Source organism: Saimiri boliviensis, chromosome 5 (genome assembly GCF_048565385.1).
Source record: "Saimiri boliviensis isolate mSaiBol1 chromosome 5, mSaiBol1.pri, whole genome shotgun sequence".
Classification (NCBI taxonomy): Eukaryota; Metazoa; Chordata; class Mammalia; order Primates; family Cebidae; genus Saimiri; species Saimiri boliviensis.
Genome location: NC_133453.1, coordinates 62145008 through 62162954, shown reverse-complemented (window position 1 = coordinate 62162954; position 17947 = coordinate 62145008). Strand labels below are relative to the sequence as shown.

Sequence of the window (17947 nt, the reverse complement as noted above, 5' to 3'; positions counted from 1 at the left end):
ATGAAAGAAAATTTCAAAATTTAATTCAGAATTCTATTAGTAATCACTACTAACCACAGGCTTAGATTCCTGTGATCATTCCCGTGAATCAGCCATTCTCACATGCACCTCACTTACTAGTGTGAATGTTTTGTATCTAGTCAGATACAAAATGTTATTTCTTCCTTTATTCATGTTGGGTTAACAGACTCTCCAAAAGTTACATCAGCTAGATGATCAGAAGTCACTCTGTATCTTCTTTGTTTCAGTGAATAAGGAGAAGTTTTCTCCTTTAGGCAAGTGGGGATGGGGACGATGATGGCACCTTTTAACAAATACACCATAGCTTCTGAGGCACTGCTACTTTCTGTGCATAGGAGGGAGGCCTCTCCCCCTATATCCATATGCCTCCGATCCGGTGTGTTCTATCTCACGGTATTTGTACAAAGGCAGCCACTGCCTATGGTTTGAGCAGTTCCTCATCGGATTCCCTCTTTGTTCCCTTCTGTAATTCTACCTTACATTCTGCCCACCTTCACACAATACTGATTCAATCACAGAAATAGGTAGATTTTGTGACTGAACCAGTCTAATGTCATGCAAGTGTGGGGAGACATTGTGAGTCATTCATTCATCCATCATTCATTCAACCAATAAGCATTGATAATTATTATTATGTCAGGCCTCACCCATGTGGAATACAAAGGGAAATAAGACATGTTCTGATCTTCAGGAAGCTCACAGCCCCCTATAATTGTGTCAGGGATTTTCCTCTGATCAACTTTGCACTAAAACCTCTCACTTTTCTGCAAGCAAGATGCCATCTTAGACCTCAGAGAATGGAGCATGGTACTAACTCAACTTTGAGGTTTTTTTTTTTTTTTTTTTTTTTAAGGTAAAATTATCTAAGCAAGAATACTTCCATTTCCAAATAGATAGATCCCTTATTTATACTATTAGATTTGGTCCCTGGCAGATTTTCTAGACTGCCAAACCCCTCACTGCCTTTTGTCTCAGGCCAAGGCCCACTAGGAATGCTGCCTATATCTGCTGTTACACAACCAGGGACATCCTAGGACCACCAAGAACCAAGTCTACAGTTTTAATATAAGTGGCAATGTATATGTGTGTGTGTGTGTGTGTGTGTGTGTGTGTGTGTGTGTGTGCAGATAAGCTTTATGAAAAGTATTCTACAGAATACTAGTTCTTCTGAATGGTAAATAGCATTAAGGGAAGAAGTAAAAAGGGTTCCATGGCCAAATAAGTTCGGAAAATGCTGGCTTTAAAAAGTGAATCTGTTTATTTATGGTAAGAATTTTCCATAGACAGCAATATGTGAAAAAGCATTGTGATTTTGTGGCCAGGGGGATGTAATATGCAGCATTATTACTATTAATTGATCATAAAATCTTTTTTTTTTTTTTTCCCCGAGACAGAGTCTCCCGCTGTTGCCCAGGCTGCAGTGCAATGGTATGACCTTGGCTCACCACAACCTCTGCCTCCCAGGTTCAAGTGATTCTCCTGCCTCAGCCTCCCAAGTAGTTGAGATTACAGGCGCGTGCCACCACACTCAGCTAATTTTTTTGTATCTTTAGTAGAGATGGGGTTTCACCATGTTGGCCAGGCTGATCTTGAACTCCTGACCTTGTGATCTGCCCACCTTGGCCTCCCAAAGGGCTGGGATTACAGGCGTGAGCCACCATGTCCAGCCAATCATAAAACCATTTATAAAGCGATCATGTCTCTCACATAATATACTTCTACTTATAAAGGTATGCTTTATACTTATACTTTATACCACTTTCTTACATAAAATATGAAAAAAAACCCCTGAGATCAATCACATATGGAAAAAATTGACTTTAACAGCACATCTCATTTTAATTGTCTGTGCTAAGTATATCCATCACAAAAGTGTCTTTGGGGCACACATCGTGTAGTTGTGAAAATACAATTATATATGTAGGGTGTATGGAGACAGGAAAAGAATCCACATTCCGTTAAGTACAAATATCTTTATATATGTAAGTATTTATGATGTGTGTTATTGATTAGGTCATTCTAAAATACTAAAGTTTTCCATTTAGGATAGGCAGCTCAATGAGGAGAAATTTGCTAAAAAGAAAAGTCAAAGTGAAAATTTCCCTTCAGGCATTCAGCACTTTGCACAGGCACCAAAAATGTGTGCAGATGTAAATGTGCCTTCATAACTTCCCTAGATATGCATATTCTTTGAAAAAGAGACTGAATGGCAGTGTGCAGCCTGACTTAAAGGAAACTTTAAGAAGGAAAACTATGAAAGGTAATTAGGAAATTGAGAATTGTTGGGAGGTGGTGAGGAATGGGATTAGGCTGTCATGGCAGATTAATGTACCCCAGTATTTCACTTCTGGGACCTGGCCGAAAGCGACAAGATGGGTTTTCATTCCCAAGAAATGAGTATAAGAGATTATGCTAGAAATGAATAGAAGAAGTCTCCTAGGAGAATATACTACAAAGCTGCTTGGTACTGATATTTAATCATCAGGGGCAGCTGTAATAGAAAGAAGGATGAGTGGGGAACGCTGTCCCTGGAGAAAACAGGGGAGAGGTGTGAACAGAGCAATTTCAAAGCACTGTGGTACTGCTGCCCTCTCTACTTATTGATCATTCATTGCACACGCTCCAATACTTAAAAATTAAGAACAAAATATGAAAATGCAAAGGTTCACTTATCAGAAAGGCTAAGAGAATAAATCAAATCATGCTCAAATGAAAGTCACACTTTTTATTGTAGAGGCATTTTGCATTTTATATAGTAATTTGTCCCTTGCTAAATGTCTTCTGTTTTTTTATAGCCTTATATATAGGAAAAAAAGGTAGCATATACTTTGCCACATAATAATTGGTGCATTTAAATCCCATTTTCGAATCACTTGAAAGACTAGAATTAGACTGGGAGCGTTTTAAGAGAAGGGATGTTTGCTATATCTCTTTATTTCTCCCACAATGCCTAGCACAGCGTCTTGAATATAGAAAGTACTCACTTACTGGAAAATAAAAAGCAAGAAAAGAAGATAGGTTTCTTGCAAGGGATTCTCTAAACAATGGCACACTCACTGAATAAATCTCATTCTAATCAATAAAAAGGTAGTTTCTTGATCATGACGCTAAAAAGCCTCCTTCAGCATTCATTGTCAAGGGAAATTTCAATGGAGGTTGGGTAATGGTGGCATTAAGTGTCCTAAGTCAAAAAGAGACTCCATAAGGTAGGTGCAGTGCTCCCAACATCCCATGAACTGGTAAACTGTGTACAAAGTTAATTTTCTTGAGAAAATGCATCATACTATCTTGGAATAGGCAGATCTGATCATGTGATGTGAGGATGCAAACAGTTCTCTGAAATCTAGTACCAATGACTCCACCCCTGCTTCCTATGTGCAAATGCTATTCAGTCTTATGTAAGCAACCTGAGATTTGGGGCCCTCAGTGTTTGTTTTTTGTAAAATTGAGGTACTGAAAAATATGACTAGTAAGCTTTAGTTTGGTTTTATAATTTTTATGACTTAATGTCTTTGAACTGTTGGATGTCAAAATATATTTTTGTTCAAGAGCTCATATATCTGACAAGACAGCCAATAAATTGGAAGCTCAACAACTCAAAATGGATGTCACAAAGTCAAGGACCAGAGTGTGATACAGTGATTAAAGAATGGCTTCTAAAAACAGACATCCCTGGTCCAGGCTCCGCTCTACCACATGAACGGATTTCGGTAAGTTTGCTTACCTTACTTACAGGAGGCTCAGTTCCTACTGTAAAATGGAGACAAACATATCAACTCCACAGAGTTGATGGAGGTAAGGGCTTAAGACACAGTAAACAATAAATAAACTGCAGTTCTTCTCATTGTCTCAGAAAGTGTGAGTTGCAAAGAACAGAAATGGAGTACAACTAGCTTCACTAAAAGATAGGCTGATTGAATGATCCCAGGAACTCTGGAGAAGCCCAGTCATCACAGTCATGGCTGGGTGTCCTAGAAATAGGAACAGGGATGGAGGGAGCCAGGGATCAAGTCTGACTTTTCTCTGTCTCTCTCTCAGGTGACACAGTCTCTCCAGTCTGCTTCTCTCTGAATATCAGCTCCACTCTTCTCTCCTCTTTGTAGACTGGTTTTCTTGTTTCTTTCATCCATTTTGTCCATGATCATCATAGCTTTCCCCAAATGGCAGCCTCAGCTCCCAAATCTACATGAGCCTGCAGCTTGGATCCCTGCAACTAACTGACTTAATATAATGGTAATCCAACTTCAAATTCCTGTGAGATAAAAATCTGATTGGTCCAGCTTTGATTAGGTAAGCACTCTTGGTCCCAATAGCTGAGGGATCAACTAGCAAGAGGAGCAGCCTCTGTCAATGCCATCCACCAGCTCTCTCTCTGGGGAGGGGCCATCGGTACCTGAGTATAAGTATTGGGCACTTTACTCTTGAAAGGACCCACAAGGCTTTCACTCTTGTTTTACAACACAATTCTCACACATTTATCCCATCTTTCTGCATAAGTGGTAGAGTGGTAGGGGGCTGGAGACAGCATGCTAAAGGGAGATACACTGATGATGATACCATTGGCCTGGGAGACAGAGGAATCCTAAAAATACAATGCAGTGTAGACACAAGAACTCCAAACAAGGAGCAACGAGATCCTACAATGAAAGCATACACAATGTGCACTTCAATGGGCTCCAGCTCTTTAATGCAGCATCAAGACAATGTATAAAACAATGTTTCATTGTAGCACTATTCACAATTGGATAAGGAAAATGTCACATATATACACCATGGAATACTATGCAGCCACAAAAAAGAATGAGGTAGTGTCTTTTGCAGGAACATGGATGGAACTGGAAGCTATTATCCTTAGCAAACTAATGCAGGTATAGAAAACCAAATACCACATGTTCTCACTTACAAGTGGGAGCTAAATGATGAGAACTTATGAACACAAAGAAGGAGACAATAGACACTGGGGTCTATTTGAGGCAGGAGGGTGGAAGAAGGGAGAGGAGCAGAAAGGGTAACTATCAGGTTCCGGGCTTAATACCTGCATGATTAAATAATATGTATTTAACAACCCCCCATGGCGTGTTTGCCTATGTAACAAACCTTCACATGTACCACCAAACCTAAAATAAAAGTTAAAAACAAACAACATTTTATAAGAGGATGCATCTGTTGAAGAAATGAGGAAACCTCGTTGAAGTGCTATAGTTAAAATATCTCATCCATCCATGCGGCTAACATTCATTTGTTCATTCACCAAACATTTATTGTTTATTATGCTCCAGGCACAGTTCACCCACTGTTGCACACGCCAAAGAAGAAGGGGAGACATAGCTGCAAGTCAGCAATTAAAATGGAATGAGATACACACTTTGGAAAAGGCATAGCCAGGGCAGTATGCGGGCATAGGAAATTGACCATGGGGGACATTAGGGTGGACAGAAACTTGGAGGTGATGCTTTCTGAGGAGTTTTGGGGAAAGAAGGAGAGAAGTGTATGTCAGGCAGGGGAAACAGCACATTAGGCAGCAGAGAGACGTGACCGAGCAGGACCCCACCAGTGCTTCATGGAGTCCCTGTGTCTGGAATGTAGATGCATGAAGCTGGAGTGAGTGGGCATTGGGCCAGGCAAATGGGCAGGAGTCTGAATGAAAAGGGCCCGAAAGGAACTGGAACACTATTCTAAAAGCCACAGGAGGCATGGATGGCTTTTAATCAGGGGAGTATCCTGGTCAGCTTTGTGAATTATAAAGCTTATTCTGGCATGGCAAGCAGCCTGGGGAGGAGAGTCGTGCTGTTCGTTGTAGTAAACCAGGAGTCATGCAAAGAAGCAGTCCTTGCTGTAAGCAAGCAGAGGAGGTGCCAGCTTTGAGGGGTGCTGCACGGTAGGCTGGGTGACTGGCACATTCATGGTGGGGCCATTCATTGGGATAGAGATTACAATAAAGAGGGACACACGTGAAGGGAAAGACTGAGGTTGAGGGGATTGTAGGACTTCCAAAAGGAGGTGTCCCTCAAACAGTGGAATAAGTGCCTGGAGATAAGCTGAGAATTATGGTCCGAAGAAATGTACTCTGAGCCCATCAGCAGATGGTTGGTGGCCCTGCCTGAAAGATCATGGAGAGCAAGAGAGGAAGTGGGAGGGCATCACCAGCCAAGGTTGGGGCAGGGAGACAGAGGCCTCAAGCCAATGGAGTAGCAGGATGAACAGGTGGATGGAAACCCTCTGTGAGACAAAGGAAGAGAGTTTCAGGAAGGAGGGAGCGACAAAGTATATCTCATGGCAAGAAGGATTATGAAAAGACAACAAAAAGGTCCAACAGTTTTGAGAAAACGGGGCCACGGGTCTCATTCCTGAGGGTGCTTTCTCCGGTGACGTGGAACTGGAAGCTATGTGGGAGGACAGGGGTCACGGGAAGGGAAGGAAGTGAACCCAGACAGCTTTCCATGAATTTTGACTGGGAAGAAAAGAGGGAAATAGAACCAAAGCTGGAGAGTGAGGTGGGGATTAGGGTAGGCCTTTTTTAAGATGCGGAATTGTTTCTATTAATAGAATGCAGAGAGCCGGCAGACAGGGACAGTAGATACAGCGGGGAGAAGAAGATTGATGGCATAAGGTCCCCAGGGAGAAGCAAGGAAGGACCCACGGCAGGGGTGGAGGGATTAGCCTCGGATGGGGGAAGGACAGTCCTCTTACCCAGACAGGAGGGAAGGATGGGGATGGATAGATAAGTTTGTAGGTGGCAGGGGAGGAAATTGAGAGAGTTCTCAATTGATGGCCTCAATTTTCTCCATGAAGCAGGAGGCAAGGTGATCTGCTGAGTGGTACAGAGGAGGCGGGGGAGCAGGAGGTGGTTTTGGAAGACAGAAGTTTGGTACACGAAACTGCTAAGAGCAATGGGGAATGGGGCTGGCTAGAGACACAGAAAGACTGGCAGGGAGCTCTAGCGTCCAGCCGAGTGGGAGGAACATATATTTGGTATGTCTCTAACTCTCACAACTGTGGTATTTTCTCCTAAAGCTTTTACGAGTCTAGGCAGAGTAGCAAGAGACTGAATTGTTAGATTGAACCAGGACTGAGTTTCTGCAGAGTGGATGTCACAGAGACTTGGTCAAGAAATGACAGAATATTGAGAAGAAAGCAATGAAGTGATGAGTTATAGGATACAGACAGATTGGACAGAGGCACAAAACTGAAATTCATCTGCTAGATCAGAGGTAAATACAAAAGTCCAAGGCTTCCAAAGTCACAGTGGGTAGATGTTTGGTGGGGGGCGGAGGGGCGGGAAATGGTGAGCTGAAAAGAACCTGTTGACAAAGAGCAGGCTGTGAAAGTGTCAGATAATAGAGGCTGACTTGTTCTGGAAGCTATGAGATCAGTCCTCTGAAGTTAATATTACCTCTTCGTCGAAGCCTTCTCTACCTTCTCCACCCCAAAACTTTTCTCTCCAGCTTCTGAAAGCCTGTATCTTTTGTTTGCAGGCAGATAGTGAAAGGAACATTGAAGGCAGACCCTCAATATACAATTCAGGAGACCTGGGTTTTGGTTTTATTTCTAGCACCCATAAGTTCTGTTGCCTTGGCCATAGTATGAGCCACCAAGTAACAGCTATCTTCACCAGAAAAACCTGCTTACGGACAGATTATTCTATCTATACACATCCTGTGTGTGGCAAATAGTTGCCCACACATCCCTGCATTTCCTTTGCTTCTTCCACCTATATGTGGGAGTAGGGATGGGAGAAGCGAAAACGACATTCCTCAAATGTGACTTTATTTCACTGCGGTTTATACAACACCCCAAATCAAAAGAATTCTGGAAGGAACTCTAATGGAAAAGGAAAACTATATTTTGCTTCATCAAATTTCCTAAGACTGCTTTTATTTTAACAGTCTCAAACCAGAGCTTGAGAGTACCAAGTCCAAGAAGCTTACGATGCCATAAAGGCAAATATTCTGGGAGGAAAAAAGTAGGCCCTTTAAAATCCAAGCTTTGTTATCTGACTAAGGTCAACAGAGACCGACCAAATCAACAAGCATGACATGAAGGGCAAATTTGCAATTAGAAGAAGAATAGGGAATTATAAAGATGGATGGGCCCCATGACATGCACGCCCAAGCCTGCGTGGCCTTGGCCTCGGATGCCAGGAAATTAATGCTTTACTCTTTAGCATTCGTCACCTTTGGCTCTGAACAGAAAGGCAAATGCATTAAAATAACAACAGTTAGAACACTTACTTAGCTTGGAAGGCATTGTTGGTTCCCCTGTGGTCGAGGTCATGACACAGGCATCCCACAATCACTGCTAAAATTTCCACCTCGCTCAGAATCTCTTGAAACCCAGCAGTCTGGGAAGAAGGGGAAAATGGCAACAGTCACGGCTGGGGCACGGAGGATGGATAAGGTTAGGTGCTGAGCAACAGTCAGCTCTGTTTTCATACCCACATCATTTAAGGAGATGATTAACTGCCACCCCCTCAGATGACAGTAAGTTGGGTGGTCAGTTGCACAGCCTAAGGTCCCCACAGTGATGAATTAGCTGGCTGTCACAGCAGCCCATGCTGCCACACCGTGACATAGTTCAGACTATTTTGTTCCCTTTTTAGAGAGAAGGCTGGACTATCCAGATACAGTGACAGTTTGGCAAAGCTTCAGGGCAAAATTTGTTTTGTTATTATACATTTTAATGACAAGCATAGGGTTTGGAGGTTGGAGGTTGAAGAATAGGAGGGAGCAGGGAATTTAAAACTGAACATTACATCCATGAGATGCCATCCAAATGAGAGCAGGAAGAAGGAAAACACAATCCTTTTTTCTAACATTAAAAGGAGAGACTTCAACATACTCAAATTGTTACACAATGACATCCTAGAGGTTATCTTGTAAATATCTTAATTCATATTAGGTTGGTGGACAAATGAAATTAATATAGATAATAAGGCAGTATGTGTCGTGGACACCAGATTTGGCAGAGGATTGTCAACCCAGACTGAGAATCGAGTGGGGTATCCATTATTGGAAATTCTTTCTTATCTTGTGGTAGCTTGCTGCTGAAATGCACAGCTGTGATGGGATTTCTTTTAAAAGCAGGTTGATATAATTATGTAACCAAGAGCAGCAATGCTTCTTGGGTTCCTGCTGGCCCTTTCATTCGTTTAGAAGAGGAAGCGGGCCTCTGGGAAAGTAGGCCTATGCATTTTCTTGATCGAAGGCCTTTATATCTTCCCCTTTTCCTTTGTAAGTCTCTCATTTCATTACTTATTAAAATCTTTATCAGAGAGCAGTAGAAGGTGGAGGTTAGGGCACAAATTGCTTCACTTTCCATGTGTGTTTTCCCCCCAAAATCCAGAATCACTGGCCCACACCTGTAAGACACTTCTCTTAAAGCAATGAAAGTTATGTTTTTGTTGCAGAAATAACTGAACAATAGGTTCCTGTGTTGACAATTTTATTTTATTTTATTTTAGGAGATAGAATCTCCCTCTGTCACCCAGGCTGGAGTGCAATTGCACAATCTTGGCTCATTGCAACCTTCGCCTCCTGGGTTCAAGTGATTCTCCTGCCTCAGCTTCCTGAGTAGCTGGGATTATAGGCATGTGCCACCACGCCCAGCTAATATTTGTATTTTTAGTAGAGGCAGGGTTTCACCACATTAGTCAGGTTATTAGCTGGTCTTGAACTCCTGACATCAGGTGATCCACTTGCATTGATCTCCCAAAGTGCTGGGAGTACAGGGGTGAGCCTCCGTACCCAGTGGCAATTTTATTTTAAAAAGTAGACTTGGGTTCACTGCTACATTTAGAAATACATATAACTTCATTTGCATAGAAAATGGGAATGTTAATAAATTGGGAGTATGAAATAGTTCATGTCAAAGCTTGTGTATGTGGCTGGGCATGGTGGTTCATCAAACCTGTGATACCAGCACTTTGGGAGGCCAAGGTGGGTGGATCACCTGAGGTCAGGAGTTCAAGACCAGCCTGACCAACAGAGCAAAACCCTGTCCCTACTGAAAATACAAAAATTAGTCTGGCTTGGTGGCACACACCTGTAATCCCAGCTACTCAGGAGGCTGAGGCAGGAGAGTCGCTTGAACAGGGAGGCAGAGGTTGCAGTGAGCCATGATCATGCTGCTATACTCCAGCCTGAGCGACAGGGCAAGACTCCGTCTCAAACGAACACACAAATAAACAAACAAAAAAGCTTACATATGCCCTTCACTTTAAAATCTGCAGTTGGCTGTTAGTTTTTCTAATTTTATTTTACTTAAAGTATTGCCTGCCATAATTCAAAAAATTCAAATCATACTGAGACTTAGAATTAAAAATCAGTAGTCCCTCATTCTTCTCCTTTCTTGATTCCCAAAGGCAGCTACTTTCTATTTCCTTTTTTACCTAAATTGGTAGTTTTCCCACCATATTTCTAGATAGCATGCACATATTATTGGCACTTGGTTATTCACCAAGTACTCATATTGTCCTTCCTATGTACCTACCATACATTGTTCTAAGAGCTTTACAGCCGCTTAACTTATGGAGTTCTCATAGCGGTCCTGTTAGGTAGAAACTATTACTGTCCCCGGTTATAGATGATAAACTGAGTCACAGAGAGGCTAAGTCATATGCCCAAGGTCTCCCAGCTAGTGCATGGCAGATGGGGGCAAGCTCCCAGCATCCTTTCACCAGAGCCTGCCCTTGAACACTGCCGACGTCTAGCAGCAGGTGAGTTTATGGTCACCCTCCCCTCACTCTCCCAATGTAATCCACATAACTTTCCTATATTACCATCCTATAAATATCATTCGCTGCTGAGCCAATCAGCATACAATGATTGTTTCCTTACAAATGTACATTTCCTTGTTTCCTGGAGTTAGGATTTCCGTGAAACATCTAAGTCTTCTTACACTCTACACAACTCTGCAAAATGCTTCTCAAAACAATTTTGAAGTGGGTCAAAACAGTCACAGCTTGTTTCTAGATCCTTCCTGTCCTCAGGACGCCTTCCTGCAGTCCAACCCTACTGTCTGGTCTGGAGTCTGTCCTCTGTTGCCAGCCGCCCTTGGAGCTTCTCCCACCATCATTCAGGGGAGTTCCTCCTTCCCCTCCTGTGTCTGGTCCCCCACCTCCTGCAGCCCACATCTTTCTTTTCCTCGTTTACTCCCTCACTTTGCAGGAGCACGTCTGCAGAGGCTTCATGAGAAAAGGCCTTACCTTTTTTAAACACTGGGGGAGTTGGTTGTTTTTGAAGCTTTGCATGGCTGAAAAAAGTCTTTATTCTATTCTCATACTCAGCGTGCCTCACAATTCTAGGCTGAAACATGTTCACTCAGAATTTTGAAGGCCTGTTCTATTGCATTCTAGCTTCCAAAGTTGCTTTTGACAAAATGCCATTCTCAATTCTAATATTTTGAATGTTACTTGATTTTGTTTCTTTTAGAATCATCTCTCAATTTCTGATGTTCAGCAATTTCATAAAGATATGTTTTGGTTTGGGACTTTTTTTCCCATTCAATTCATGTGTTAAGCCTAATCTGGAAAATCAATTTCTTCAGTACAATGTTCCTCTAATCTTTTGTTTTTTTTTTTAAATAATTTTCTCTTCAGCAGTTTTTTTTTTTTCTGCCCTATTGGAATGAAACTCCAATTAGTTGGATATTGGGCTTCTTGTACTGATTTCCTTATTTTCTTATCTCTTCTTTTCCATTTCCTCTTACTTTCCAGGCATCATAATATGTTTAGTTTATGAGCAAATTTTTGTTTGATGCTCCTTGTCCTAAAGCGTGCTATTCTTCTCCCATGGATGCATGACCTTTTCTTGTCTTTCTGAAGATACTGATCATAATTCATCTGAAAATTTCTGCTGTTCCTCTTATTGCCTTTTTTTCTCCGAACTCCTTTTCTCTGTGTTTGCGGGTTTCTCTCAAATGTCTGGTAACCTTTGGTGGTCAATTCATTATTAAGAGTAAGGCATCACAAAGCTCACTGTATGTATGTGGGTGTATATGGGTGGTGCCTGCAGATTGCTGTGTCTTTCCATGGGGTGACTGTGTGGCCAGCTGGCCTTTTGCTGGAGATGCCCAAATGTCAACATCTAAACTCATTTTCTCTGGACTTTCCAATCTGTTGCTTGGGAATGGTGTACACACGTGTGTCAGCATCCCGAGAAAAGAGAACTGTAGCTTCCCACCTGTGAGGACGTAGGCTTTCACTTAATCCTCTTATTTTGAGTGTGCACCTCATCCTAACTTTGCTTTTGCTTGTGTACCCAACTCTGGGATTCAGTTTCTCCCGCAAATACTCTGCTTATGGCAGAGGTAGGAGGAAGAGTAGCTCTCCAACTACACAGAAAATGGAGACTTGGGCACTCACTGTTTTCATCACTCGCTCATTCCACATCACCCCATTTTTGTAGTATCCAAGGCCTCTAGTTCCTGAGTCTCGATAGGTTCTGGGGGTAGCATTCTTTCTTATGGGTACCCCTTCCTCCACACACTCACCTCTGAAGACACTTGGGTTTCTCTTCTCTGCTAAGTTATGAGTTATCCTCCCTTCATTTTCTGCCTTCATGTGTTATGAGTCCATGCAAGGCAGGATTTGTGTACATTTCTTGTTCTCTGGGTTATTTTAGGGTGATTTTTGGAAAGCAAAGGGGGACAAATGTCTTTTGTTGTCATCTTTATCATCTTAAAACTCAAAATGTTGGGTTTGGTCTTGCTAATACTAGGTAAAACTTGAAAAGTCCATCAGCTATGAAATAATTAACTATGGTGCTCTGGAAATCATTGTTGTGCAATGATAGCGTGCAAAAATTTAGAGAGATCTTGCCCATGAAAATGCTATTGACTAGAACTAGCTGATAAATCAGAGCAATGACACTAGGGATAATGTTAAAATAAGGTAATTTAACTAGAAATTTAATCAGTAGTTAAAGCCAAGTGCCATCTAGTAGATTTGAGATCAAAATCCCCAACCATTTTAAACCATCAGTTATCACCCATTTTATAAAAGGATGGAACATATTTTGCTGAAGTGTTCCACATAGTCCCCATCCCCACTCTGCCCAAAAATCTAGCATCTTGGTCTTAAGCTATTTGTATCATGGATACTTTTAAGACTATAACTGAGGCCCTAGACTCTCTTCCTAGAAAATGTTCTACAATTTTATGGTATTCAAAGACTATGGAGCCCATCTCTAGATCCTTGGAGTAAAGAATCCCTGAAGTACAGCACCTACATACAGTCACACAAAACATATTTACCTCTCTCGAGACTGTGATACCTGAGTTACTGAAGCAGCACCTATCTCTTGACTGTGATTTAAAGCTGCCTGGTAAATGGTTTCTGGGAGTCATCAGGCCTGAAAAATGCCCACCTGCCACTAAGTGTCCTTTTGCCCCTCCCCCACCCTCATCCGTCTTCCTCCCAGTGCTATCCATTCAGGCCTGCATGTACTGATATTGAGTAGAAAAAGTCAATTGCCTGCTGAAGACAATATACTTTCAAAAGAAAACAGAGAGGCAGCAGGAAGTATATTTTAATGCATTTACCCCATTCTTGATTCTGGTTGATTCTTTTACTTTCAAATAAAATTATGTTTTTTCTGCTCCTGATCCAATCATTATGGGTTTTATTGAGCTTTAATGTGAACACATCTTCTCACCTATATTCCCTCACAGTTCATATCAGAAATATATGCAGTGAATACAACATATCAAAGTAAAGAGACAGCCAGGGCATACAAACCTATTTCCCATGACACCCCCTCCAGCAAAGCCTTATGCCTGCCCGCTGAGCAGGCCTCCAATGACAGCCCTTCATTGGGCTGAAAGGTATGCTGCCATAAGCCTATGCCCAGCTTCTTCAGCATATAGTAACTAGAACTTCAAAAGACCCAAGCCAGTAAGATTGATTCTCAGGGTCTCCTAGACTACCCAGTAATTTCTATCATTAGCCAGCGTAAAATTTGAATCAGCCAGGATGTACTCTCATTTTAATGCTGATCCTGTATGATACTAATGAATGGGGGAATATCATGGCCAGAGAAAAAGACTGTTGCTTTGTGGCCCTGTTGAATCCAAAAAGGTGTCAAAACACCTATAATATCAACACTAGATGGTGCTATAGAGAATTTACTAATTTAAAAAGCGTTATTAGCTGCCTATCATTTATCAACCCTGGGATAATGTCAACAACAGCTAACTTTTCTAGTTCTTAGTTTATGCTGGGGATTTTCCTAAATATTTCAAATTCGTTAGCTGATTTAATCTTTACAAGAACTCATTGAGGTAGATAACTGTTCTTGTCTTCCCATTTTATAGACGAAGATATTGAAGCACCAGATTACAAGAGCATAAAAAAGAGAGGTGGGAAAAAGGCCCAGGTACCCTGGCTCCTGCGTCTGTGTTCTTACTACTGTGCTACACAGCCCCTAAGTTAAGGTGTGGGTTCAGTTGAGCTTTTAAATCCTATTGTGATGATACAGTGTTAGATAATAGGGCTATAAGAATCCTTTAGGGTGGGCTTTATTTCACGAAGGACATTATTCTTGAGTAGGAAGAGGTTGATACTGCAGAGCCATCGGACATTGTTAGTTTAAATACGGCTCTGCCACATCAAGATGTGCTGGATAATATGCAGTGCTTTACAAATGAGGTTTGGAGAGAAAAGAAAGATATAATAGTTTGTAAATATTGGCCGGGCGCGGTGGCTCAAGCCTGTAATCCCAGCACTTTGGGAGGCCGAGGCGGGTGGATCACGAGGTCAAGAGATCGAGACCATTCTGGTCAACATAGTGAAACCCCGTCTCTGCTAAAAATACAAAAATTAGCTGGGCATGGTGGCGTGTGCCTGTAATCCCAGCTACTCAGGAGGCTGAGGCAGGAGAATTGCCTGAACCCAGGAGGCGGAGGTTGCGGTGAGCCGAGATCGCGCCATTGCACTCCAGCCTGGGTAACAAGAGCGAAACTCCGTCTCAAAAAAAAAAAAAAAAAAAAAAAAAAAAAAAAAAAAAAAATTTTCCTTCTTGTCTGAAATTTTCATAAGGAACATTTGTTTATAAGAAGATCTATTTTACGTATGTGTGTATGTGTATTTGTACATTATTTTTTGTTTCAAGAATTAGCCCATGCTTCATCAAACTGTTCCAGCTTAAAATGAAGCAGTGATATTCTGAAAAGTTTCCATTCATTCATTGAATAGATATTTATTATTTACTGATTTCCTGGCACTAGAAACAGAGCAGTGAAGAAGACAGCCAAGATCCCAGCCATTGCTGCACATGGAATCTGGTTACCCCTTCAGCCAGCAGAGCAGTGCCACAGAACACCCTTTTCTAAAGAGAAGCTGTCATAACATCGGTTGTGCTTTGTGGAAGAGAGAACCAGTAGAAATGTCCAGCTCCACCTGCTTGGTCTCTGGAGGAGGTGCACCATGGACCACATGCCCTTGCCATGTGTGCAGCCCTGGCTCAGCAATCTGAGAACGTGATGCCAGATATTCTGCTCTCACCTTTCTTTTTGAACCCAACTATTGGAGTTATTGAATGACGCGGGATTTCCTGATGAGTTCATCCTGTTGATTCTGAGATCTAGCAGAGGCAAACTAAGACAGAGGGAATCTAATGATATGCTAGAAATTCCTAATGGTTGCAGACACTCTAAAGCTGAAAATGGGAGGCTCCATATGCTCCACCGTGGATTCTGATGTCCAGGTACTACAGCAGAGCCCTCAGAGGATTGGCTAAGGTTGAAGGACAGCATGATAGGTTTTGAAGAGTCTTTCTTTCTCTTCTTCATTTTTCTCACTCTTGTGGATAAGAAGAGCAAAGAGTACAGTTCAGACAATTCCAAGGGTTTTGAAAGATATAGTTTCTCAAGGAAGCGCCTCCTCTAGAAGAATCTGCACACCATATCCCTAATCTGTGTCACTGTGCCTTTGCTGATCTATAGATGGCTTGAATTTGAAGGCCTTATGAGCTTGGGGCAGAAAGGCAGTATTTATAGAAGAAGCATTTAATTTCTGGTATTTTTGAATTTCTGGTACATAGAGTGTTGCAGGGTCACTGTCTGGGGTCTTTCTTTGGTATATTATTAAAAATCAATTTATTTCAGCCAAAAAATTGCTCTTTGAAGGTTTTATTGTAAATGCCACAAACAAGTTGCTCATATCATCTTAAAAAGAGGACTGTCTCAAGCTGTAGAGTGTAAGCAGATTTTAATTGCTTACTAGGAGCGCTTGTGAATAAATTTATACTACTGGATGTTGCAGCATACCTTCTTTGAGAAAAGGATCTTTCCTTTTCCAATCAGAGAAAATGTGTGTTGAAAGCAAAAGGGGGAGAACAGGTATGCAACTATAAACTTCAATGGAGGAGAAAAATCCCTACTGAGCAAAACTATAGCATCTAGATTTTAGTGGTCATACTCCCTCAGCATTTACAGTAATGTTTGTCTACCAATATTTGGGTCTGCTGAGCAGAAAAGGGGGTACCTCAGCCCCATTCTGAGGTACAGAGACCAGAACCTTTCCAGCTGATAGGGAATCACTATCCAGGACCGATATGCTTAGATGTCTCCTTACCAGAGTACATAATGCAACAATCCAATTGCAGGTTGTCTAAGTGTCCATGGGAACAGGGTAGTTTTGATTAATTTACTTCTCTTTTCAAGATGAATGCAGCCAAATATTGATTTGGGATTAATTAAATATTGACTTAGGCTTAAATGATCCTTTCCTTACCAAGCTCAGAGTTGGAAGGACCTTACAGTCTATATATAAATGACTTTCTTTTCCAACCAGAAGCTTCTGAAGGCACTTAACTATCAAATCATAACCTTAGTCATGTTTTGGGAATATGTTGACCCTTAACCTCAACTAAGGTTGCAAATGCTTGTCCATGTAGTCTCAGAAGGGCAACACAGTCTGGTACAATTATATATGTTGTGTAGACGTTGGATGTATACATTTAAAAATTGGATTAACTTTATATAACTTCATTATTATATTTTATTACATTTATAAAATGTAATAAAAAACCACTTCTAAAACTTAATTTTTAATCTATTAGCATAATTTTAAAATTCTTTCTTTCTGGAAGCTAAAAACATACAAAGAATAGAATACTATTAATATAATAAACCCAGCGCAGTCTTTGCCTAACTTCAACAGGAATCCAGGTTTCACCAGCTTGTTTCATATGTCTCTTCACATGCAGTGTGGGTTTGTTTTGTTTTGTTTGCTATAGTATTTCAAAGCAAACCTCTGGTATCTGTCAATACTCTTTATTTCATTTTCAAGAAGTCCTAATGTGGTCAAATAAAACTTGCTCAATATATTTCTTCTCTCTTATTTTGACAAAAATGTGCAAAAAGATATACAAATTGTATAAGGAAATTTTCAACTAAATAATAAGACTTGAGAAAACTGAGGTTTCTACTTCAAAAGATAATAAATAAACATAGCTGTATTTTAAAAAGAACCAAAAGAACAAGAATATCAGATTCTGAAGGACTTAGCTTTCAACCCGAACAATATTTGTGCTTTATGATTTTTTTTGAAGACAAAGACAGCATGTTTTGTCCATGCTTAGAAATACAATTTATATTTTATTTATGCTAAATTACCAGTGAACTGCATATAATATAACATATGGTTTATGACCACAGAAAACGAAGCAGATCACTGGGTGCACATTAATTGTGTAGAAAGACAGACAGAGCCCAGGTTGGTGAATTTCAAGAATTTGAGGCTTCTTCAAAGCTTACCCCAATTTTTATTAGCCATAATTGAGTCAAAACTAAACATGAGACCCATGAAAAATTAAAACTTTTTACAGCTCCCAACTTAACACCCTTAGGTGCCAGGTTTCAGTCCCAAGAAAATGCCACTAGGAAATCATACACCGTGGAAAATAGAGGCTGTAATAAATGACCGTGG

General features: G+C 41.1%; 1 protein-coding gene and 1 long non-coding RNA gene across 2 annotated transcripts in view; one reads left to right on the top strand and one right to left on the bottom strand.

The window, feature by feature from the left end:
• The window catches only part of PDE11A (phosphodiesterase 11A), a 392053-nt gene that overhangs the window by 76379 nt on the left and 297727 nt on the right, over window positions 1-17947 (bottom strand). The window contains exon 13 of the mRNA XM_039469872.2: window positions 8253-8362. Within this exon, the coding sequence (XP_039325806.1) occupies window positions 8253-8362 (110 nt within the window). The remainder of the gene's footprint in view (window positions 1-8252; window positions 8363-17947) is intronic.
• On the top strand, window positions 3279-15714 carry LOC141584580 (uncharacterized). Its single transcript, XR_012517702.1, has 3 exons — window positions 3279-3731; window positions 14332-14451; window positions 15244-15714. It is a non-coding gene; the product is annotated as an uncharacterized LOC141584580 (long non-coding RNA).